This window comes from Natator depressus, chromosome 1 (genome assembly GCF_965152275.1).
Source record: "Natator depressus isolate rNatDep1 chromosome 1, rNatDep2.hap1, whole genome shotgun sequence".
NCBI lineage: Eukaryota > Metazoa > Chordata > Testudines > Cheloniidae > Natator > Natator depressus.
Genome location: NC_134234.1, coordinates 291,254,434 through 291,280,079, shown reverse-complemented (window position 1 = coordinate 291,280,079; position 25,646 = coordinate 291,254,434). Strand labels below are relative to the sequence as shown.

Sequence of the window (25,646 nt, the reverse complement as noted above, 5' to 3'; positions counted from 1 at the left end):
CATGGAGGTAAAAATAACAGCTGCAAGCCAGCCAGGTGGTGATCTGATCTGTTTCCTTACTTCCCCTCGGGAGTCTCACAAGTTGCTATGAGAAACATGTCCTTTTTCAGTAAAGCCATATGAAAAGCCTCTGTGTGAGGGCTGTGGTTTAGACAGACTAGTGCTAGTAGCATCCCATAGAATGGAATGAAAATATTAGTTCCCCTCACTTTTTGCAAACTCAAAACATAAGCAGTGAAGCTTTGGCAACCCTATAGTATCAAAATTGTTCTCATGTTTCACATTTTGTCCAGTTTAAAAAAGTGCTGGCAACCACATAAGAAATCTGGGCAAAATTCTCATCCCCAGTCCAAGCCAAGTGTATAGCTATTTGCAAAGGACTGACGCAGAGCTAGGGGGAACAGAATCCTACCTCCCACCCTGGGAAGGTATGCTGTCTGTCCACAGCTGCTTCCTTCACTCATCAACTGTAGCAACTACTGCGGCCCATTGCACTGCAGAGGCCTGGGCTTTGTGATCAGAGAATCTGTGAAGTTGGTGGATTAACAGGCCACACATCTGCCACTCGCTAGCACTGCCACACAAACCCCCTTGGCATTTCACTGGGGATCAGGACACAGCAGAGCTCGGCTCAACCAGTGCCAAAGTCTGCAGAATCTTCCTCCAAAGGTCTCTCTGTGGCCTGGCTCATGTGCAGCCTTCCAAACATTCTGCAGCCATGAGGATTTTCTCCCCTGTTGCTGATATGGAAGAGTCTTTCTATGGCATAGCTCAGAGTTATTAGCCATATTAGACTGTAAGCACCTATGGGCTCTCATCTTATTTTACACCTGCAAAGCATCATACCTACCTATGGCGTTAAGTTACACAAATAATACATAACAATAGTGTTTTTGTTGTTTTGTTTATTTTGAATTCAGTATGCAAAGACTATATGATCCTGATTCTGACCTCAGTTGTGCAGGGGGTAAATCAGGTTTGATTCTACTGGAGTTAGTGGAGTCATGCTGGTGGAAAAGCAGGCCTTCATTTGCTTAATTAGCTTTTTAACACACAGGTTTCCTTTTCCATCTTTGCTTTTTACTTTTAGATCACAGTGCATGGTTCTCTTTGGTAACCAAAGTTTACGCAGATCAAAGCAGGCTTAGAAACATTTTAGACCTGTGTAATTTATAAGTAATGAATACAGCAAGGCCCTCTGTTCAAAATGCAAAAATAATAATACATGGTCTCTGTCTTTAATCACTTGTAAAGCAACGTGTGATAAAGATAGCCCTATATATTTGTTGGAAAGATTCATTTGATCAAGTTGTGAGGAAAAAAATGTATTCTTGACCGACTGGATTCAACTCTGCATTGCAGGACATAGGAACATTTTAAACGGTGCTCTTTATTTGCCACAGAGCTCCAGAAGTCACATTAGGATTTTGTATCTCAAAGACTGGTTTGATGGCTCATTCCCTGCTAACTTGCCTCTCACTCTCTAACTTGTTACTAGCTACTTCATCTTTGGTCTTAATGGCTTTGTCTATGACAGTGCTAACATGACTGAAAACCATGACAGAGCTAACAAATGCATGGCTATTAAAATAAATATCTGCTATTAAATCTGCACAGTTAATTAAGTAGAGAATAATTCTGTTCTTTATAGTACAAAAAATGTACTCAGCATTCACCTTAGCTAAATACTTTGTTCAACATGGGTAACTCCACAGATCTACCCAGTATTTGATTCAGGACAAGTCCAACTACTATCAAAGATCATTATAAGCCTCTCTAGGGTTCAGTATCATGTATGTGATCTACTTCTGATAAAACTGCTTTTATCTCGTTTAGAGAAATGTAAGCATTCAGGAGATACACATCTCTCAACTGAACCCTGGAAACAGAATACTTTACAGAATGTGGTGTTAGCTTCTTGTTAGTGCTAATGAGTTCAATAGCAGTATGTGTGTTGATGAGAGGAGCAGAGAAGGCTGTGAGAGTTTACAAAGAACTAAAGTTTCAGTGGAATCAGAATGTAATTAGACTAATGCTTTGGACTGTTCCAGGGTTTTAACCCAGTCACTGTGACACAGATAGTTCCCATCCATACTAACTTTTAAAGCGTAACTGGACCAGGAGCTGATTCCTAATTTGGTTACAGTTGTAGGGTAGACAGGACCCTGAACTCTCCAAAGCAAATCAATTCCCAGAGTGAAAATCAGAATGATTTTCTCTTTTCAGTGGGTTTCAGATTACAGGGCAATCTTATACTGCACATACATAAAACAGATATTTGCAAACTGATATAAAAATTTGAAGCACTTTTATCATGTTAATTAGAAATCACTGATGTAGCAATAGCTCTGTCCACTTCCGTTTTTAATTTGACATATAAGCTAGTGAGTTTATTTTTAATGAAATGTTTGTCAGTGCTGCAGTAGCAAAGCAGTTCAAAACATCCTGAACTGATTTGTATCTTTTCATATTTTAAGTTTCAGATCTGTGTCTTGGTACCATGTGCTAGATCTCAGAAAGGAAAATCGAGGAAACAAATCTCATGTGCTTCCCCCCCCCACCCACCCCCGCCCCACTGTGCACAAAAAAGTATGAGGGCTTGTACGCACTAGCGGTTACTTCAGCATAACTTAAGTCACTCAGGGTGTGGAACGGCATCCCCCTGGAGTGATGTAAGACACTGACCTAAGAGCTGGTGTGGACAGTGCTATATCAACGGAAGAAGCTCTCCCACCGACATAGCTACCGCCGCTCAGAGAGGGGGAGTAATTATGCCAATGGGAGAGCTCTCTCGCGTCAGCATAGACCAGTAGTTTTCAAACTTTTTTTCTGGCGACCCAGTTGAAGAAAATTGTTGATGCCTGCGACCCAGTGGAGCTGGGGATGAGGGGTTTGAGGTGTGGGAGAGGGCTCAGGGCTGGGGCAGAGGGTTGGGGTGAGGGGGTGAAGGCTGCGGAGTGGGGCCGGGAATGAGGGGTTCAGGGTGTGGGAGGGGCTCTGGGCTGGGGTTTGAGGTGCAGGAGGGGGGTCAGGGCTCTGGGCTGGGGGTGCAGGCTCTAGATGGGGCTGTGGATAATGGGTTTGGGGTGCAGGAGGGGGCTCTGGGTTTGGGGGTGGCTAGGGGCTGGGGAAGGGGATTGGGGCATGGGCTTGCCTCCGGCGGCTCCTGGTCACTGGTGCAGCCAGGGTGCAGAGGCAGGCTTCCCCGCTGTCCTGGCACCGTGGACTGCGCTGTGCTCCGGAAGTGGGCAGCAGCAGGTCTGGCTTCTAGGCGGAGGCATGCAGGCAGCTCTGCGTGGCTCTTGCCTGCAGGCACCGCCACCCAAGCTCCCATTGGCCGGTTCCCAGCCAATGGGAGCGTGGAGCCAGTGCTTGGGGCGGGACCAGCGCGTGGAGCCCCATGGGCCCCCTGCCTAGGACCTGGACCTGCTGCTGGCTGCTTCTGGGGCACAGCGCGGTGTCAGAACAGGTAGGGACTACTAGTTTTTAGTGGCCGGCCACCAGGGTCCCTGGGTGCTGAGCAAGGCGACCCAGTGCCTTGCATTCCACGACCCAGCACTGGATCACGATCTGAAGTTTGAAAACCACTGGCATAGAGCATCTGCACCAGCAGTGCTACAGTGGCGCAGCTACATCCGTACAGCTGTGCCGCTGTAGCGATTCTAATGTAGACTAGCCCGCAGAAGAATCCTTCAACATTGAAAAAGATCTCATTTTGTATGATGCTGCATCTTAGTCACCCCTTGATCATATGGCCTCAAATGTTCACAACAAATTCTACTCTGGTCCTTTACCTGAGCTACCACATTTCAGGCCAATCTGATGGCTTTCGTAGATTTTAGATTTTGCAAAACGCAGGTCTGAAAACTATGTGAACGGTGATTTCTACCAGTGCAGCTAATCCCAGAAGTATGGGTATAGCTACACTAGTACAAAAATCTACAACGTAGGCAAGACCTTACATGAAACCTTCACTATGGAGCAGTTAGAGTCCATTCCATAATACAGAGTTTCTGTTAAATACTTAAAATGAAAAAGAACAACCAATTCCAAAATGTAGTAACCCATTCAAGGTCAAACCAAGTCGCCTAAGAATGAGTTGCCAATTCAATTCTGGTATTGAACATTTTTCAGATGTGGCTTATTCTATTTCTCCCATCAGTGCACCCCTAAATTTCCCATTAGTATCACTAAGATTTATGAATAATTCCCAACTGTTTTTTATTAAACCTCAGTCACTTTTGAAAATGAAGTGTATTATTCTGGAACCCAAAACAACACATCTCAGTGATTTGTTGGTAAGTGGCAATGGTTCATTTTTAAACTATAATATTCTCCTACTTTATAACATGCCTCCATTTTGGTGCAGACAAGGCATTCTACCTCAAATCTCTTTTTCAACTGAAGTCCTGGCTGTATTTTTTTGGCTTTTTAGTACTCTAGTGTGGCAGGCTGAAAAGAACTGTATTTTAACTGTATAAAAATTAAACATCCAAGTCTTCGGATTGCATTGTATGCATTTGAACAACTGGAACTCTTCAGCTTTGTCTGTCCAGCTGTTCCTTACCCTGTTTTTAGGGCAAATACTGAAAGAGCCAGGTGTCTGGGGCCAAATTGTGATCTGCCTTGCCGCTGGGGGTTATGCCTTGTGTGATCCACCTGAAGAATAGGCACAATAATGGTCTCTAAGAGCAAGGACTACTTACTCCCTCCACACTGCAGAAAATAAAGCACCTTAAAGGAGGTAGGGACAAGGAGAAACCATGGTCATGCTTCTCGTCATACCAGCCAGTGGGACCTTATAGATGGGCCCTACCAAATTCATAGCCATGAAAAATGTGTCACAGACCGTGAAATCTGGTCTCCCCCCGGTGAAATCTGGTCTTTTGTGTGCTTTTACCCTATATTATACAGATTTCACAGAGGAGACCAGCGTTTTTCAAATTGGAGGTCCTGACCCAAAAGGGAGCTGCGGGGGGGGTGGTGGTGGTTGCAAGGTTATTTTAGGGGGGTCACGGTATTGCCGCCCTTACCTCTGCGCTGACTTCAGAGCTGGGCAGCCGGAGAGCAGCGGCTGTTGGCTGAGCATCCAGCTCTGCAGGCAGCAGTGCAGAAGTAAGGGTGGCAATACCATACCATGCCATCCTTGCTTCTGCGCTGCTGCTGGTAGCAGCCCTGCCTTCTGAGGTGGGCTCCTGGCCAGCAGCCACTGCTCTCTGGCCGCCCAGCTCTGAAATCAGCACTGCTGCCAGCAGCAGCGCAGAAGTAAGGGTAGCAGTACTGCAAACCCCCTACAATACCCTTTCAATACCCCCCACCCACAACTCCTTTTTGGGTCAGGACACCCCCTACAATAACAACATGTGAAATTTCAGATTTAATTAGCTGAAATCATAAAATTTACTATTTTAAAAATCCTATGACCGTGAAATTGACCAAAATGGACCATGAATTTGGTAGGGCCCTACTTATAGACAATGTCATGTGTAAATCCCTATACACGCCAGGCAGTTTTGAGAGAGATACAATTTGTCGTAGTGCTTCCCCCTGCGTGGAGCGGTTCTACACTGCCTCCAACAAGTTGTACAAACTGCATAGCCTAGCCCATTATTTGTAAGTTATCATTATTATATTACATAGAGTGCTTCTGCTGAAGGATTTTAATTTGCTTTGCTTTTCAGAAGTAGTTTCACACTATGTAATCACTAAAATAATAAGTGTTTGGATTTGTGATTTGCTCCCAGTGAAGGCACTGGCAAAACTCTCATTGATTCTTGGAGAATAGAACGGGTCCATAATCACTGACATTTAGCTGCTCACATATTAAAAATACCTAAATGTAGCCTACTATTTGTGTCTTAATAGAAAACTACTCTTCTGGGCATCTTACTCAGGGAATGGGTAGAGAAAAGGAGTGAGATTCTGGGCCTGGACACAGAACACCCAAAGATTCACCCAAAGGTGTGTGATTCTTTAAATTTTGTTTTTTAGGGCTCTGGGAGAAGTCGGATAACAAATTAGTTATTAAAATATAAATTCGGTAGACTATTCTCTTGTTTATAAACAAACATTTCTCGTACCATTTCTTGTCCAAAAATGCTTTTTCTAATACTTATACAGCTTGGAGACTCCAAGTGAAATCCTGGCCTCATTGAAGCCAATGGCTAAACTTGTATTGAATTCAATTGGTACAAGATTACACCTCATGTCTTTTTTACTAATCATTGTGATACATTCATATCTGAAACCCATGACCAAAATGATCGAACTTAAATATCCAAGTCCATGTTTAGTTACCTAAATCTTTGGTCTGGGCATTAGCTGCTGCTACTGAAGCCAGCACCTATGAAATCCAAGCTACTTATGTATGCAGCCTACTTCATTTAGTAAAACTGCCCACTGTGTTTTGAATGGTCTATAAACAACCACATTCTCTCTAAATGCAAACATTTTAAAATCAAAATGAAAGTGTGCCTAGTCCTGCTATTCACTGTGTGGATACTTACACAAAAAGGATGATTCCTGTGTTGGCTAATGCAAAGGCAAGGCCTAAAATTCCACTACCCATAATGGCATTGCTGAGATTAAAGACAGACATTCGCAATGAGGTTGTTCCTGGAATCTGGACATAGGAAAAATGGACATATAAATAGTTTAGAATTCATTGTACAATGCACATATACTGTGAATTCCAAGTTTCACGTTATAGGAAGTAAAAGTAATTACTGCTACAGCAAAGATACAGTAGAAAAATACAAAGCAAGATTTGAAAGAGAATAAATCCTAGTGAATCTTTTCACATGGACATTCCAATTACTGCCTTATGGAAGGGATAAATGCACTTATAGAACAGAAATAGTGTGGGCAATATATATTGCTTTAAACATTTTCAGTATTTTTAAAAATGCCTTCCATTAACCACAGGAGCTGATTTTCAAAGGTGCTGAGAACATGCAGCTCCCCCGGCTCAGCTGGAGTTGTAGGCGCTCAGCACCTCTGAAGAGCAGATCTAAGAGTTGTATAGTTCACAGTCGACAGTATATTGAGAGAGAGACAAACAGACAGACTTACATATTCATCACATTTCTTTTTTTCCAAGTGACTGTTCGTGAGACTTCTTCGGCTCTCCCGATCCGAAATAAACTTGCTGAAAAGTCAGAGAATACATTTTCTATCATGAGGACATATAGAATATGAATATACACTTTAATGCTACAAACACAGCATGATTTGATACCTGCAAAAGGGGGTCAAACTTAGCTATTTAAAGGGTTATAATGAGCCTGATGATGTTTCATTTACACTTGTGTAAATCAGGAGTCAGTGGAGTTACACTAGTGTGAGAACAGAACCAGACCTAACAAATATAGAAAGCTATTCCTGGATCTTTAGTAAAAGAGAAGTACTGCTTCTGTAGACAGGATGGTAATTAATCTGCATACACATTAACAGAACATATTAGTCCAGATTCTCTGGAATGGTGTGCCTGCTGGTAGATTTTAGCTATAAAGACAACAAACCCAGTCATGGGAGGCTCATCCCACTGTAGGGGATCTTCTAGTGTTGTATAGCTACCCAGTTTCTCTGCTCTTGGCGTAAGGGGTACAGCTGAGGGAAATGAGCATGACTGGGATGTTCCTATGCCCTGTAGATCCTAGGCTGCCATACAGAAGCCAACAGGAGCTGGAGTTAAACTGTGGGATTAGCCTTGAATTCAGACAGCCCAGGATGGGGGAGAGCACATCCACCTCCTGAGCTGCATTGGGTGTTCCATGGGTGTAGCCAAGAATCTGGGCTTTAGTATTTCCATCAAAGCCATCTTCTATGGCCCTGGCAAAGCCAATGATTTAGCTCATTGTCCTGTAAAGTTCAGTTTAGTTTAGCTTAGGAAAGCACTAACGGAAGAGCTGCTCTTTAGAGTGATATAGCTGTCTTCCTCCATACTCTTCACACGTGCTGTTTTGCTTTGTCATCACAATGTGCACATTAGAAATCTATTGCCACTAGGACAACAAAAGCATCCTGCTATTTTTCTGTCCATCCCCTGCCTTTGTGCTTCACCATCTTGGAGTATATTTCTTGCATTTATTTTCTCCCACTTCTTTTCTCTGCTGAAATCTTTTAGATTGTGTAACCCTTGGCCCGGTTGTTTAGTTTTTCCAGTGTCCCTAATTTCCTTGTTAACTTACACATGGATCTCTGGGCCCTAGCTATTGCATCAACCATTATGCAAATTTAATTCCTAACCATGTGTTCCTACCCCTTTTCAAAGATTGCTTTAGATAATTTTAGGCGATTCTTTTAACAAACACCAAACCAAAACCAAAACCACTCTGGGTGGCTTTACTTAAAAAATATCATCCACAACAGTTCCCTGCATTTCAAGGCATTCAGTGAGCTAACATCCTCAGGTCAGGGACATACAGTTCTAATTTAACTGTAAATATGTAATAAACTCTGAATCAAACCATGAATTATATTAATACATCAAAAAGTATTGTGGGCTATCTTTAGGGCTTTATCTTTTGGGGGGCTCATTTTTGGGAGTTATTTTTAACAATTTTTGAGTTCTATGTCGATGTCCAAAAATCCAGGGTTTTGGGGCTCTTTTTGATACTGTAATGAGAAGCTTTTTCAGGTATTTCCCAAAGGATCTATTTTCATTTTTATTATATGTATAAAAATGAATTACATGTTAGATTAACCTTTGCATCCTTGTTATTGAACCTCTGGTTTAGCATTTAGTGTTTGTTTCCTGGTGCATTTTAACATAGTACTGTTTTAAGCAGCACTACATTAGAGCACACTAGGGAACCTTTAGTGCACACCAGCAGAGTCTACACAAACCAATTAATGTGTGCTTTAGAAATCACACCCCATGGTTTGCATTACTGCTCCACGTAGGCAGGCCCTTAAATACAAGCCAGGGAGCAGGGACATTGTCTATATAAAACAAACTGCACATGGGGTGAAATCAGCATGAATCGAGTAACCGTTTCTGGGGGTTTTCTGGTATCTATTGGATAAACACTGATTTCCTTTACTTATTCATTTTATTTATTTTTTTAGTACCGGGGTGTGTGTGTGTGTGTGTGGGTGGGGGAGTTAATCAGTGTTTACTGGTTAAAGTCTTAAATCAGATGCCTTAGGTATATTATACCTCTGCACCTTTCAATGTAAAGTTCTATTAAACTTCTCACTACCCTGGCTATGATCTCCTTACTGGCAATACATGATGAGAATGTGGTGTTGTTTTAACTATGGGCCATATTCAGATAGCTGTATATCCACTGTCTTCAGTGGTGTTAAATGGGGGATGCATTTAGTCTACTAACTTTACAGTTCTCTTTAAAAATGATTTTCTGTGCTCTGTCTGTGGTTTCTGAAGGATACACCTCTGATGGAAAATATCTTGAAAAGTCTTAGTCATCATCTCTCCTACATAATTCCCTTTTAAGTTTACCCCTTAAACCCAGACAAATTTAGACACATATATTGCTGTTAAAATGTACTCAATCCCAATGCTAGTTTTACAGATTTGACTTACATCTATCAGATTGGTCTGACTTGGCTTATCTACATCTGAATCAACTATTTCATTTCTCATACATTTTACAAACTATCCATTTTCAGAAAGTTACAGCAAGTGAAGACAGAAAAACAGTTGCAGTGTCAATGCCAAGAGTCCTGAGATCTGTTGGGGGTAGACAGCAGATTCCCCTTCCAGTTACAGACAAGGTGCAAATCAGCCACCCTCTTTCTGAGGGAGAACCCACATTTTACTGCTCAAAATGCAGATTTTTTGTTTTCATTTAAAATAGAATCTGGCCCTGGGCTTCTAGTGAGTTGGAACTTGTATACTTTCGATGTATTTTTTAAGCCACATTGCTGAACGTAGGCTGTTGAATGGGAAGAGTTTACATGGCACTCAGATGCTCTCACTGAAAAACCCTGCATGTGGTGTAATAAGGAGCACAGAGAGGAGCTTTGTTTCCTCTGGACGTGTTGCTAGGAATGTCTGAGGAGTGTGCTTGCTTCTGCCAGTTAGAGATTCTGCCTTTTTTCAGACTTAGAGTTAAGACAGAGACAATATTTCCTATAATATCATCTTTTTCCTCCCCCTCTGCTCAACCCTAGCGATTAGTCCATTTAATAATTATAGAAATAAAAATCCTGTCGTTTATAGGTTTATTATCATTATCATCCTTTATATTAAGACTCCATTAAAATAATTTATAAAGGGTTAATAAATGAGTAATACATATTTTAAGATTGTTACAGACCTGAATAGTATGCATTATAGATGGTTATAGGCACGTCAACTGAAGATGTTACAGATAGTTATAAGCAGAACTGCTTGGTGGGAATTTTCCATATAAGAGATTTTTTTTTTGATGGAAGATGCAGTTCCCATAAAAAATGAAATCCTCCACATGCAAATTTCAGTTTTACCAAAATTTTGCAAATTTTAATTGGGAAAAATCAAAATTAATTATTTTGTTTAAGGTCTGTTGGCCCACAATTGAAATATTTTTGGTTTGGTGAATTGGCTCAAAATGTTTTGTTTAGAGTCAGTTCTACAATAACTTCATTTTTCTCCTGTGCCACATTGCCTCAAGGGAGTTGAAGTGCAGGCCCCAATTCTTCCTCATAGGCTGGGCTCCTGGCCTGGCCTACATCTCCCATGACGCAACACAGACTCCTCTAAGACTCTGACCAAGCTGTTTGTACATCATGGGATCACATGACAGTAGGTGCATCATGGGAGTAGTAGTCAGGCCAGGGAGCCTGACCCTTAGGGCAGAATGAGGGCATCGAGTTTCCGAACTACTCTGACGAGGCAATGTGGCACCATCAGAAAATGTAGTTTAATGTTGAACTGAGTTGAAATGAAACACTTTAGGTCAGTTCAACAAACTGATTTGAAATTTTTCAGAATATTTGATTCTCTGAAAAAAATCGGTAGTTCAATTTTTTGTCCCAATTTGGGATGAAAACAAATGTTGAAATACTGGAATTTCCCACTGGATAAAAATTCCTATTTGTCCTCAGTGCTAACTATAAGCCGTAGTTATAAGCAACTGACCTTTTGGATTTTATAACAATTGAGTATTCATTTCTTAAGACATCTATTAGTCTTTTATTAACCCTTTATAACTGGAAACTTTATAAATAGAACCATAACATAAAATGTGATAATTAGCTCCCACAGAGAGTGGAGACCATAGTGCAAAGTGCTACACAAACACATAGTAAGACAGTCCATGTTCTTAACGCCTTTATGACTTGTTAACCTGCTTGGAATTCTTTGTTTCAAGCAGTTTGTTCATTGTCAAAAGACACCACTGATTGCTGTATATTCCTGCTCCTCTTTCATTCTTCATTTTAACACTTAGTGCATTACAACTGCACATGAACAGATTTTATAAAACTCTATATATTTACAAAAGAATCTGTCAACTTAAAAATAATCAGCTCATACTTGTAGTAGGTCCATATTTGTATATGGCTCACAAAGAAGGTCTTAACCCATTTTTTTTCTATCACTGTGCTAAAGCTTAGGCTCCATCCATTTTGGGGCTCAAACGAAGTTTAAAGGACCGCATGTAAACATGGTCTTCATTTGGAGTTTTAAAAACAGCTTAGACTGTGGTCATTTGGTAAAAGTGATGTCCCTTTAACTGAGTTAGTGCTTGCCTACATGGTTCAGCAGTGTGTATTACAGGGGTGTGATTTCTAAGGTGCACTAATATGTCGCCAAGAATTGGTTCATGTAGACCCTGCTGGTGTGCACTAAAGGTTCTCTAAAAAGAAAAGGAGTACTTGTGGCAACTTAGAGACTAACAAATTTATTTGAGCATAAGCTTTCGTGAGTAGTGTAGGGAACCTTTAGTGTGCACCAGTAAGGTTTACAAGGGCCAATTAATGAGCAACACGTTAGCGCATATTGCCTCACCATGTAGACAAGCCCTTAGCTAAACTGGTTTTAAAGCCTGCTTAAACAAAATGGCTGACTCCACTGTGTTAAATCTAATTAGTCAGAAGTGTTTTTAGACAGTGCCTTAATTGCTTGGCAAGGGTTTCTAACTTATACAAAGGTGACAATCCTGTATCATGCTGCATCCTCCTAAATTGATGTCTAGCATAGACACTGATAAAGATCTCCAATGTGAGCAGAGACAAGAATTCATAAGACTCTTTGTGCTGGCTCCCACTACAAAACAACCATGTCTGAGCACAACTATCATGTTAGCTGGCCTGTGGATGACCATGGTTTATTGGTTGGCATAGACCAGGACAAACTGCATTCAGCATTGTGTCAGCTAACCCAGCTACCTCATTGAGGGTTTAATCACAGTTAGTGATAAGAGGCGAAACACAACTTTTTCTTGTCTACACAGCCCAAGCTGTGTTCAACATCATGCCAACTAACACACTGGCTAGCAATTGTGTTCAGACACAGTAATGTGCTGTAATACAGACCACGTGCATGGTTAATGGAGCACCAATAAGGGGATGCTTGGAAGTGGGGATAGTTGGCAGTAATGAATATTTCTGTACAGACCTTTCACTAGGAAACTCAGGGCTTGTCTACACATGGAGTTGTTCCTGATTAACTTCTGGTGGGTTACGCTAAACAAGTACTTGGCACTCTTATTTCAGAGTAAGAATGTCCACACATGGGGTTAATGAGAACCAGGAACAACTTAATTTGTAGACAAGCTCTCAGTGTCATAATGCAGGTGGTTAGTTTCAAGTTCAAACACAGAATAAACCTATCCAAGTTTATATGAGATTTTATTTTTAGGCCTACAAACCTTTAGTTGAAGCCCAAAGCAATGTTTGGCTGTGTCTGGAGAATTTTTCAAGTGGAATTTTGTGATTTTGTTTTGGTTTAAAAACAGACACTAGTGTCTGTTGCCTCTCAGGCAGATCTTCCCTCAAAAATCACTAAACCTTGCTTTGTGTTGAACCCTCATGAAAACATATGCCCTGCAAAGAGCTGTAAGTAACTCAGGCTTAATGTGAAATGTAGGGTGCAAAACCAATAAGCCAAAACAACCAAAAAAACCAAAAACAAAAAAATTGTGGAAAATGATAGGTCTGATCCAAAGCCTGTTAAAGTCAATGGAAAAACACCTACTGACTTCCGAGGGCTTTAGAGATTCACTTAGCCCTAGGTCACATGTGAGATGGCACCAAAGGTGGCACCAGATATAGCCATCAGCCTGCTAGTATACAGGAGAAATGCATGAGTCATAATGGTGATTGGAAGGGACAAACAGCCTCACCTCAGTCCCTGGAAAACTCATGGAGCAGGTCCTCAAGGAATCAATTCTGAAGCACTCAGAGAAGAGGAAAGTGATCAGGAACAGTCAGCATGGATTCACCAAGGGAAAGTCATGCCTGACTAATCTAATTGCCTTCTATGACGAGATAACTGGCTCTGTGGATGAGGGGAAAGCAGTGGACATGTTGTTCCGTGACTTTAGCAAAGCTTTTGACATGGTCTCCCACAGTATTCTTGCCAGTAAGTTAAAGAAGTATGGGCTGGACAAATGGACGATAAGATGGATAGAAAGCTGGCTAGATTGTCGGGCTCAACGGGTAGTGATCAATGGCTCCATGTTTAGTTGGCAGCTGGCATCAAGTGGAGTGCCCCAAGGGTCGGTCCTCGGGCCGGTTTTGTTCAATATCTTCATTAATGATCTGGAGGATGGTGTGGATTGCACCCTCAGCAAGTTTGCAGATGACACTAAACTGGGAGGAGAGGTAGATACACTGGAGGGTAGGAATAGGATACAGAGGGCCCTACACAAATTGGAGGATTGGGCCAAAAGAAATCTGATGAGGTTCAACAAGGACAAGCGCAGAGTCCTGCACTTAGGACGGAAGAATCCCATGCACCGCTACAGATTAGGGACCGAATGGCTCGGCAGCAGTTCTGCAGAAAAGGACCTAGGGGTTACAGTGGACGAGAAGCTGGATATGCGTCAACAGTGTGCCCTTGTTGCCAAGAAGGCCAATGGCATTTTGGGATGTATAAGTAGGGGCATTGCCAGCAGATAGAGGGACGTGATCGTTCCCCTCTATTCGACATTGGTGAGGCCTCATCTGGAGTACTGTGTCCAGTTTTGGGCCCCACACTACAAGAAGGATGTGGAAAAATTGGAAAATGTCCAGCGGAGGGCAACAAAAATGATTAGGGGACTGGAACACATGACTTATGAGGAGAGGCTGAGGGAACTGGGATTGTTTAGTCTGCGGAAGAGAAGAATGAGGGGGGATTTGATAGCTGCTTTCAACTACCTGAAAGGGGGTTCTAAAGAGGATGGATCTAGCCTGTTCTCAGTGGTAGCAGATGACCGAACGAGGAGTAATGGTCTCAAGTTGCAGTGGGGGAGGTTTAGGTTGGATATTAGGAAAAACTTTTTCACTAGGAGGGTGGTGAAACACTGGAATGCGTTACCTAGGGAGGTGGTGGAATCTCCTTCCTTAGAAGTTTTTGAGGTCAGGCTTGACAAAGCCCTGGCTGGGATGATTTAGTTGGGGATTGGTCCTGCTTTAAACAGGGCGTTGGACTAGATGACCTTCTGAGGTCCCTTCCAACCCTGATATTCTATGATTCTATGAAACAGAAGGGGAATGATTCCTCTATCAAGAAGCATGAAAACAGCATTGCTGAATGGAATGCTATCTACATGTCATTTATATAAATAGAAACTAATAAACCACCCTTATAGGGTGGGGCCCAATCCCGCTTCCACTGAAGTCAGAGGGAGTTTTGCCACTGACTCCAGCAGGAGCAGGCTGGGGTTTTAGTGTCAATGTGGTAGGCCAACATTTGTTAAGAGTGGAACTCTTGGAAACTCATGCTCTTAGAAGAGGTGAGGGATGCAAGCACTGTAGCGATACAGTAGCATTCGTCTTCTGTTAGGGCCCTCTCTGGATACCTGTCTACGAATGCATCCCCTGGCCGAGCTTACACCCATGCATCTCCATGCATCTGAAGAAGTGGGTTTTTTACCCATGCAAGCTTATGCCCAAATAAATCTGTTAGTCTTTAAGGTGCCACTGGACTCCTCGTTGTTTTTGTGGATACTGAGTAACACGGCTACCCCTCTGAGCCATGTCTCAAAGATTTTTCATTTTGGAACCCGCCCCCACGCCCTGTGAGCTGGTTTCTGGAATGCTTCAATCTACTATGAGAGGCAGAAGAAGGCTGAGAAAAGTAGGGGAAATCTTTTCTGTTCTTAATTACATCTTTTTTTTGTTAATTTGCCCCCACTCTGACCCAACTATTCTTTTTTCCCCTCAGGCACCCTGCACCATTTGAACTCCTCCTTCCCACCTCCATCCCCACCCTGAGCTTTGCTGCCCTTCCAGCTGCAGCATATGCTTTGATGGTCAATGTCAGCTCTCACTACTACTGCTGTTTAAAACATGCATAAGATTCTCTTCACAGAGACTTCCCCCACCATTGGTAGAGGAGTTTGCACTACACTGTGGAACAGCGGTGGGCCCAAGAACCCCAGGGAATAAGTAGGAGGCCAGGGACTTCTGTGTGAAGACTCTGGATCACTGGTATCTCGCATGACTGCACCTGCAGAAGTCACACTGACAGAGCTCTCACAGCTGGCAGCTGCTGCCCCAAGCACTTCCCGTTAAAGGGGTATATCCACTGTGGTGGTGGATGGCACAGAAAGATAAGACACCCAGGACTGCATTGTCTTTGCACCCTGAGCTTCACAGGAAGGGCTGGCTGACAGTGTGCATCCCCCACTAGCCTGCCCACTCTTCCCCCAGCCTGATCCCTCCTCCTGCATTGATCTCAGCACTGGGAAGGCTTTTGGCAAGGTATGGGGAAAGAAAAAACTCTTCCACAGAGGCAGCTGACACCCTTTTCACACCGGGGTCAATCTCCTCCCCATGCAGATCTAAGCAGTAAAATCAGCCTCTAAGTGCCTGTTCCTGCAAATGTTTGCTACCTATTGTCTGTCAGTAGGGTGGCAGAATAAGGCAGTTTTTGGTCCAGATCCTGTAAGTAGATCCATGAAAGTGGACACCTGAAAGTACTCCAGCAGAGTCCCATTACAGTCAACAGGACGGTATGTGGGCACAGGGGTCCACACTAACCTAGTTACTTGGGAAATTTGGGAACCTTCAACTGCTCCTTTTCTTTCTCTCACACCACCTTTGTTCTGCAAAATTTGAATGAAGTTTCAGAGGAAGAGGGTAACTTCTTGTTTCCAGCTCAAAAACCCCACAGAAACAGCCAGCCACTCTAGTCCAACAGCAGATCCTTACCATAAATATGAAGGCTATTCAGAACCTGAAAATTTAACTCTTTACTTTGCAATAAGCTTGGAAGGGTTTATTATGACGGAAACAATATTGTTCTATTTTACTAAATTAACAAAAAGTTTATAAAAAAATAGATGCTATAATAATTTTTAAGCAATCATGTAATAATTGCATTTTACTTTAATTGCTGAGCAGAGAATATTTTTTTCACATTTAAATTTGAACATTAGTTACAAATCGGTCACTTTTTCTAAAAGTGCATTTTCTATTAGACTTAGGAGCAAAGGTTTGATATACATTCTCATTTGCAGAGGGTTTTAAACATAGACAGGAAGATATGATCTACATTTCTTGTCAACAGCATGAGTTATAAATTCACAGAAGCCTAAAAAACATTTTTGTGGCCATTGTGGTTACATACATCAGACTGTGGAACAACCTTTATTGAAAATCCTATATCTTTGCCCAAAATGTTTCTGTCGGTCTAATGTTATTATTTTATTTTTTGTATTGTATATGTAGATATTTTGAAATTTTAACATTTTATGCATTTTATTAGACTCATTTGAAAAATTCAAAACGATGAATAAATTGCTACTCTGTTTGCTATATCTGCTGTTGCAACCTATGCCCAACAGATGTCACATAAGAAATTCAAATTACATCTTCAAATGGAGCATGACTCGGTAATGAATAATGCAAGAGAGATACTGAAAATTAGAATGCTGTTTTTAAACAGTGTGTTTCACAGGATAGTCAGCATCAGTGGAAAAATACTCACCTATTTATCTGGCCATTTTCTACCTCTGTAAAATCATTTGAATCATTGCTGATGTTATCATCCTCAGGGACAGTCATATTCTGCAACTCAGTTAATTCTAATCCGCTTTTGAAAGGCATCGTGAGCTAGGAAGTATAAGTATCCAAATGTTTATCCAAATAATAGTGTATATTTTGTAGGTAGACAGTAGCCACAACGTGAGCTCGACAAACCTAAAATGCAGTAAGAAAAACAAGATGTATGCAGTATTCTAATAAGATTAGAGTGAAATCTATACAAAAGAATGCCTTTATCAAGCAACCTCATGTCCGCAGGAACCAACCCATACTATATCCCAAATGTATTGTATAGGTGGAGTAAAAGGTTCCTCCATCTTAATTAGAAGTACACCTCCACTGCTTAATTTGTGCCAAGGCTTAGCCCAAGCACCTCTAGGCTTGGCAGTTCACAGCCCCGGCATCTCTGGACTTGCCACATCAGTTATAAAAGTAAAAATTTTGCTTGAGCCCCAGCACCTAATTGCTTGAGCCCTGACACCTCTTTCATTACAAATTAAGCACTGAACCTCTCTTTAAGTAACAACATTTTGTCAATCCCACTGACTGCTTGTGACAGGTTTGGCTGTGTTTACATTTATAAAATAGTGAACAAATTAGTAAAACACAACTTCAAAAAATAGGTTTATAACCTAATAGTCAAGGAAAAAGTTCTAGCCCTGGTCTATACTAGGACTTTAGGTCGAATTTAGCAACGTTAAATCGATGTAAACCTGCACCCGTCCACACGATGAAGCCCTTTATTTCGACTTAAAGGGCTCTTAAAATCGATTTCCTTACTCCACCCCTGACAAGGGGATTAGCGCTTAAATTGGCCTTGCCGGGTCGAATTTGGGGTACTGTGGACACAATTCGACGGTATTGGCCTCCAGGAGCTATCCCAGAATGCTCCATTGTGACCGCTCTGGACAGCACTCTCAACTCAGATGCACTGGCCAGGTAGACAGGAAAAGGCCCGTGAACTTTTGAATCTCATTTCATGTTTGGCCAGCGTAGCAAGCTGCAGGTGAGTGCAGAGCTCATCAGCAGAGGTGGCCATGCAGAGCTCGTCAGCAGAGGTGACCATAATGGAGTCCCAGAATCGCAAAAGAGCTCCAGCATGGACCGAACGGGAAGTACGGGATCTGATCGCTTTATGGGGAGAGGAATCCGTGTTATCAGAACTCCGTTCCAGTTTTCGAAACGCCAAAACCTTTGTCAAAATCTCCCAGGGCATGAAGGACAGAGGCCATAACAGGGACCCGAAGCAGTGCCATGTGAAACTTAAGGAGCTGAGGCAAGAAAACCAGAGAGGCAAACGGCCGCTCCGGATCAGAGCCCCAAACATGCCGCTCCTATGATGAGCTGCATGCCATTTTAGGGGGTTCAGCCACCACTACCCCAGCCGTGTTGTTTGACTCCTTCAATGGAGATGGAGGCAACACGGAAGCAGGTTTTGGGGACGAAGAAGAAGATGATGATGAGGAGGAGGTTGTAGATAGCTCACAGCAAGCAAGCGGAGAAACTGGTTTTCCCGACAGCCAGGAACTGTTTCTCACCCTGGACCTGGAGCCAGTACCCCCCGACCCCACCCAAGGCTGCCTCCTGGACCCGGCAGGTGGAGAAGGGACCTCCGGTGAGTGTACCTTTTAAAATACTATACATGATTTAAAAGCAAGCATGTGAAAGGATTAATTTGCCATGGCATTCGCGGCTCTCCTGGATGTACTCCCGAAGTCTTTGCAAAAGGTTTCTGGGGAGGGCAGCCTTATTGTGTCCTCCATGGTAGGACACTTTACCACTCCAGGCCAGTAACACGTACTTGGGAATCATTGTACAACAAAGCATTGCAGTGTAGGTTTGCTGGCGTTCAAACAACATCCGTTCTTTATCTCTCTGTGTTATCCTCAGGAGAGTGAGATATCATTCATGGTCACCTGGTTGAAATAGGGTGCTTTTCTTCAGGGGACACTCAGAGGTGCCCGTTCCTGCTGGGCTGTTTGCCTGTGGCTGAACAGAAATGTTCCCCGCTATTAGCCACGGGGAGGGGGGAGAGTTGAGGGAGTAGCCATGCGGTGGGGGGAGGCAAAATGCGACCTTGTAACGAAAGCACATGTGCTATGTATGTAATGTTAACAGCAAGGTTTACCCTGAAAGAGTGTAGCCACTGTTTTATAAAATGTGTCTTTTTAAATACCGCTGTCCCTTTTTTTTTCTCCACCAGCTGCATGTGTTTCAATGATCACAGGATCTTCTCCTTCCCAGAGGCTAGTGAAGATTAGAAAGAAAAAAAAATGCACTCGTGATGAAATGTTCTCTGAGCTCATGCTGTCCTCCCACACTGACAGAGCACAGACGAATGTGTGGAGGCAAATAATGTCAGAGTGCAGGAAAGCACAAAATGACCGGGAGGAGAGGTGGCGGGCTGAAGAGAGTAAGTGGCGGGCTGAAGAGAGTAAGTGGCGGGCTGAAGACAGGGCTGAAGCTCAAATGTGGCGGCAGCGTGATGAGAGGAGGCAGGATTCAATGCTGAGGCTGCTGGAGGATCAAACCAGTATGCTCCAGTGTATGGTTGAGCTGCAGCAAAGGCAGCTGGAGCACAGACTGCCACTACAGCCCCTGTGTAACCAACCGCCCTCCTCCCCAAGTTCCATAGCCTCCACACCCAGACACCCAAGAACGCGGTGGGGGGCCTCCAGCCAACCAGCCACTCCACCACAGAGGATTACCCAAAAAACAGAAGGCTGGCATTCAATAAATTTTAAAGTTGTAAACTTTTAAAGTGCTGTGTGGCATTTTCCTTCCCTCCTCCACCACCCCTCCTGGGCTACCGTTGTAGTCATCCCCCTATTTGTGTGATGAATGAATAAAGAATGCATGAATGTGAAGCAACAATGACTTTATTGCCTCTGCAAGCGGTGATCGAAGGGAGGAGGGGAGGGTGGTTAGCTTACAGGGAAGTAGAGTGAACCAAGGGGCGGGAGGTTTCATCAAGGAGAAACAAACAGAACTTTCACACAGTAGCCTGGCCAGTCATGAAACTGGTTTTCAAAGCTTCTCTGATGCGTACCGCGCCCTCCTGTGCTCTTCTAACTGCCCTGGTGTCTGGCTGCGCGTAACCAGCAGCCAGGCGATTTGCCTCAACCTCCCACCCCGCCATAAACATCTCCCCCTTACTCTCACAGATATTGTGGAGCACACAGCAAGCAGTAATAACAGTGGGAATATTGGTTTCGCTGAGGTCAAAGCGAGTCAGTATACTGCGCCAGCACACTTTTAAACATCCAAATGCACATTCTACCACCATTCTGCACTTGCTCAGCCTGTAGTTGAACAGCTCCTGACTACTGTCCAGGCTGCCTGTGTATGACTTCATAAGCCATGGCATTAAGGGGTAGGCTGGGTCCCCAAGGATAACTATTGACATTACAATACCCCCAACGGTTATTTTCTGGTCTGGAAAGAAAGTCCCTTCCTGCAGCTTTTGAAACAGACCAGAGTTCCTGAAGATGCGAGCGTCATGTACCTTTCCCAGCCATCCCACGTTGATGTTGGTGAAACGTCCCGTGTGATCCACCAGAGCTTGCAGCACTATTGAAAAGTACCCCTTGAGGTTTATGTACTCGCTGGCTTGGTGCTCCGGTGCCAAGATAGGGATATGGGTTCCGTCTATGGCCCCACCACAGTTAGGGAATCCCATTGCAGCAAAGCCATCCACTATGACCTGCACATTTCCCAGGGTCACTACCCTTGATATCAGCAGATCTTTGATTGCATGGGCTACTTGCATCACAGCAGCCCCCACAGTAGATTTGCCCACTCCAAATTGATTCCCAACTGACCGGTAGCTGTCTGGCGTTGCAAACTTCCACAGGGCTATCGCCACTCGCTTCTCAACTGTGAGGGCTGCTCTCATCTTGGTATTCATGCACTTCAGGGCAGGGGAAAGCAAGTCACAAAGTTCCATGAAAGTGCCCTTACGCATGCGAAAGTTTCGCAGCCACTGGGAATCGCCCCAGACCTGCAACACTATGCAGTCCCACCAGTCTGTGCTTGTTTCCTGAGCCCAGAATCGGCGTTCCACAGCATGAACCTGCCCCATTAGCACCATGATGCATGCATTGGCAGGGCCCATGCTTTCAGAGAAATCTGTGTCCGTGTCCTGATCACGCACGTGACCGCGCTGACGTCGCCTCCTCGCCCGGTATCGCTCTGCCAGGTTCTGGTGCTGCATATACTGCTGGATAATGCGTGTGGTGTTTAATGTGCTCCTAATTGCCAAAGTGAGCTGAGCGGCCTCCATGCTTGCCTTGGTATGGCGTCCACACAGAAAAAAGGTGCGGAACGATTGTCTGCCGTTGCTCTGACGGAGGGAGGGGCGACTGATGACATGGCTTACAGGGTTGGCTTACAGGGAATTAAAATCAACAAAGGGGGTGGCTTTACATCAATGAGTATTTCAGGCAGGACTTCACGGAGGGTTCCAATAAGAAATGGTGCACCTAAGTAATTGTTCTTATTGGAACAAGCAGGTTGGTCTGGCCTCTGATTAATACATGGCTGGATTTACCTCGCTGCACCTTCTCTGTGAGTGACTGCAGTGTGACCTAGAGGAATGAGTCCCCTAGACGGGGGAGGGGGAGAAGCAAATGAGTACAAAACAAATCTGGTCTATTTCTTGTTTTGATCCATTCCATCTATCTTTTACATCTTTGGCTGGCAGCAGACAGTGCAGAAGGACTGCAAGCCATCCACATCTCATGGCTGCTTGGCAGAAGACGGTGCAGTAGGACTGCTAGCCATCCTCATCTCTTGCCTGACTGGAAGAAGATGGTACAGGAGGACTGCTAGCAATCCGTATCGCCTGCCTGCTCACCATAAGATGGTTCAATAGGACTGACTGCAGGACTAAAGAGAATGACCTGGTCAAGTCACTCCAAATTTAGTCCCTGCACCCATGTCTGCCCACGCACTCCTGGCCGACGTGGCCAGGAGCACCTCGGACATGACGATGACGGCTACCAGTCATACCGTACCGTCTGCTGCCACAAGGCAATGGGTTGATGCTGCTGTGTAGCAATGCAGTACCACGTCTGCCAGCACCCAGGAGACATACGGTGACGGTTACCTTAGCGGGCTCCATGCTTGCCGTGGTATGGCGTCTGCACAGGTAACTCAGGAAAAAAGGCGCGAAACGATTGTCTGCCCTTGCTTTCAAAGAGGGAGGGAGGGAACGGGGGCCTGACGATATGTACCCAGAACCACCCACGACAATGTTGTAGCCCCATCAGGCATTGGGATCTCAACCCAGAATTCCAATGGGCAGCAGAGACTGCGGGAACTGTGGGATAGCTACCCACAGTGCAACACTCCGGAAGTCGACTCTAGTGTCGGTACTGTGGAAGCACTCTGCCGAGTTAATGCACTTAATGCACTTAGAGCATTTTCTGTGGGGACACACACACTCGAATATATAAAACCAATTTCTAAAAAACCGACTTCTATAAATTTGACCTAATTTCATACTGTAGACTTACTCTTAGTGTGCTAGTTCGAGCCCCAGCTAGTTGTCACGCCTTTGTGTTTTTCTCATGTTGTCTCTCTCCTGCTTTTAATATACATATAAAAGGTCCCATTCAATATAATTTTCATTATTTAGTGCCCACATTAGTACCAAATGAAGGCAACACAGGGATATCATTATTGCAGTTTTCTTTCCATGAAATAGCTTCATTCCAGTTATTTGAGTACGCTACTATCTGGAGATAAAGATTCAGACCACAAACACTCCTCTGATTGAGAAATCAAATCCCTACATTCATGGACAGTCTGAAGAGAGAATAATCTGTGTCTTGTATCCAGCAATTGTTAAGCTATCAACTGAGAGAAATAAATCAGTCTCTCCACTGGGAGAAGATGCAGCACCTGAGGCAACTAAAAAGAACACCTGTGTGGAATTGGTTTAATCCACTACAATAAAATACATTTCCTCTTCAGAAATGTGGATAATTTGAAAGGCCATAGTTTCGCCTCTATGATTACAATTCATCACCCCAGGACCATATGTATTTGAGAATCAAAGAACTCTGGAACTCAACTGCCCCACCATCCCAACAAGCTTTTGAAGATAAAGTGTCATTAAGAAACAGTTCCAGTAAATGGCTGATATGTTGTGCAACTTCTCTAAACCCAGCAATTTTTCTGTAATGAGAGGTTTTCAAAACTTTAGGGTTACTGACGATACCAGACTAACCTCAGGATATTGGGGGCGGGATCGCTGAAGCCGTCAGAGCTGCCTCAAAAAAAAGAAAAAAAGCAACCTTCAGAATATTCAGGCATAACTAAGGAATCAGGGCTGTCCCTAGTTTTTGCAGGACCCTACATGAATATGTGAGGCCCTATTTCAATTCCTGTCCAACTATGACTGCCTCCTATCTATATCAAATAAACAGAATCCAAGGCTGCTGCTTACCCTACATCCTCATTGTATTTGAAAACACTTAGCAGAGGTTGGCAGCTTCACTTTAAATAATCTCTCAAAATCTCTTCAAAGGTATAATAAAATCTTATATTGAGTTTCACAGGTGTCATTAGACAGATAATTTTCTTATCCCTGGGGTTTTGAAAATCTGCCTTTTGAATTTTCAAGAGCAAAGTTTAAGATTAAAAAAAACCAAGGAATCCCCCTAATTCAAACAAATTTCCTTGAAAAAAAGCACTTGAAAAAGTAAACAGGCCTAGCTGAAGTAGCTTTTGCTAATTCTAAAGAAAGACCCATTTATCCCATGATGTACAATGACACAGTAAAAACAATTTAAACATGAATTAGGGCTACTTAATAAATACAGTACGATCTACCTATAAAAATTCCTGATAAAAAAGACTAAAGCCAAAAGTTTAAAAAATGGGTGCCTAAAGTTAGGCTCCTAAATGCATCTACACACAAAAGTTGTACTGCTTTAATTATTCTGGTATACCAACTCAATAGTTAAAGCAGTACAAACCCCTCAGCATGGACCTAAAGTTATATCAGTACAAGCTACTTTGATACTGGTATAGCTATTCCCATACAGAAAGAGGAATAAGCTATACCAGTATGAAAAACTTTTTATGAGTATAACCACCTCCATGCTACGGGCTGTATTGGTATAACTATCTCAGATTTGAAAAAAAAAAAAATCACACTCCTAAAAATAGTTAGAAAGAAAGCACCTCAACTCCAGCTGAGTTGTTTTTTTAGGCTTGTCTACACAGGGAAATATACCAATATAATTATATCTCTGTAGTTACACGGGTATAACTCACTCTGTGGACACTCTTATAATTATACTTGTATCTATCAAAGGTACTTATATGGCCCCTGCCACACAGTATCTGAGCACCTCACGCTCCTTAATGGATTTAACCTCAAAACACCCCTTTGAGGCAGTACTATTATTCCCATTTTACAGATAAGGAACTGAGGTACAGAGAGGCTAAGTGACTTGCCTATGGTCACCCATGAAGTCAGTGGTGGAGCAGGGAATTGAACCAGCATCTCACAAATCTGAGGGTGGTGCTCTTACCACTGAACCATCCTTCCTCTATTATAAATATGCCAATAAATTTCCATCTGTGTGAGAAAGTTGCATCAGTTACAGCCTAAAGTGTGAATTTAAAGTGATTTACTTAAACCCATATAACCATGTGTGGACCCTTTTATTTTGGTTTAAAACAGGCTCTTTTTTCCCCTCTCGCTCCAGTTTCGCTGAAATAGATTGGAAATAGGTTTATGCTAAAATGAAATTAACCACTCTTAAAAGGAGTTATTATTATTCATTGTTTGTGTTATCATAGCATGTAGGAGCCCCAGTAATGGCTCAGGGCCCCACTGTGTTAGGAGCTGTACAAAAACAGAACAAAAAGAGTGTCCTGCCCCAAAGAACTTACAATCTAAGGACCTGTCTACACTTGCAAGTTTCTGCGCAGTAAAGCATCTTTCTGTGTTATAACTCCTGAGGTGTACACTCTGCCAAGCCACTTAGTGCGCAGAAACTGCACAGTTGCAGCATTGTAACAAAACTACCCCAACAAGAGGCGTAGAGCTTTCTGCACCAGGGCTACAGCGCCGCAGTGCCAGTGTAGACACCCTGGTCGATTACAGCGCTACTATTGGCCTCCGGGAGGTGTTCCACAATGCCTGTTCTCACCTCTCCGGTCATCAGTTTGAACTCTACTGCCCTGTCCTGAGGTGACCTACCGTCATTCCCTCCCCTTAAATTCCTTGGGAATTTTGAAAGTCCCCTTCCTGTTTGCTCGGTGACGTGTGCAGTGGTCTCAGCGCATCTTTCCAGGTGACCATGCCTACTCCATACACCAGGCGATCCCCCGCTTGGAGCAATAACGAGCTACTGGACCTCATCAGCATTTTGGGAGAGGAGGCTGTCCAGTCCCAACTGCACTCCAGCCATAGGAATTATGATACCTATGGACAGATTTCACGATGCATGACAGAAAGGGGCCATGTGTGTTGCAAACAATACTGC

The 25,646-nt window shown here is 43.3% G+C and overlaps 1 protein-coding gene across 1 annotated transcript in view; it reads right to left on the bottom strand.

Annotated features, from left to right (window-relative positions):
- Positions 1–25,646, bottom strand: part of SLC38A1 (solute carrier family 38 member 1) — a 62,672-nt gene that overhangs the window by 19,079 nt on the left and 17,947 nt on the right. Inside the window, exons 2-4 of the mRNA XM_074942165.1 lie at positions 17,087–17,298; positions 7,072–7,147; positions 6,507–6,622 (exon numbers count right to left, since the gene is read on the bottom strand). Of these exons, the coding sequence (XP_074798266.1) occupies positions 6,507–6,622; positions 7,072–7,147; positions 17,087–17,205 (311 nt within the window). The 5' untranslated portion in view covers positions 17,206–17,298. The remainder of the gene's footprint in view (positions 1–6,506; positions 6,623–7,071; positions 7,148–17,086; positions 17,299–25,646) is intronic.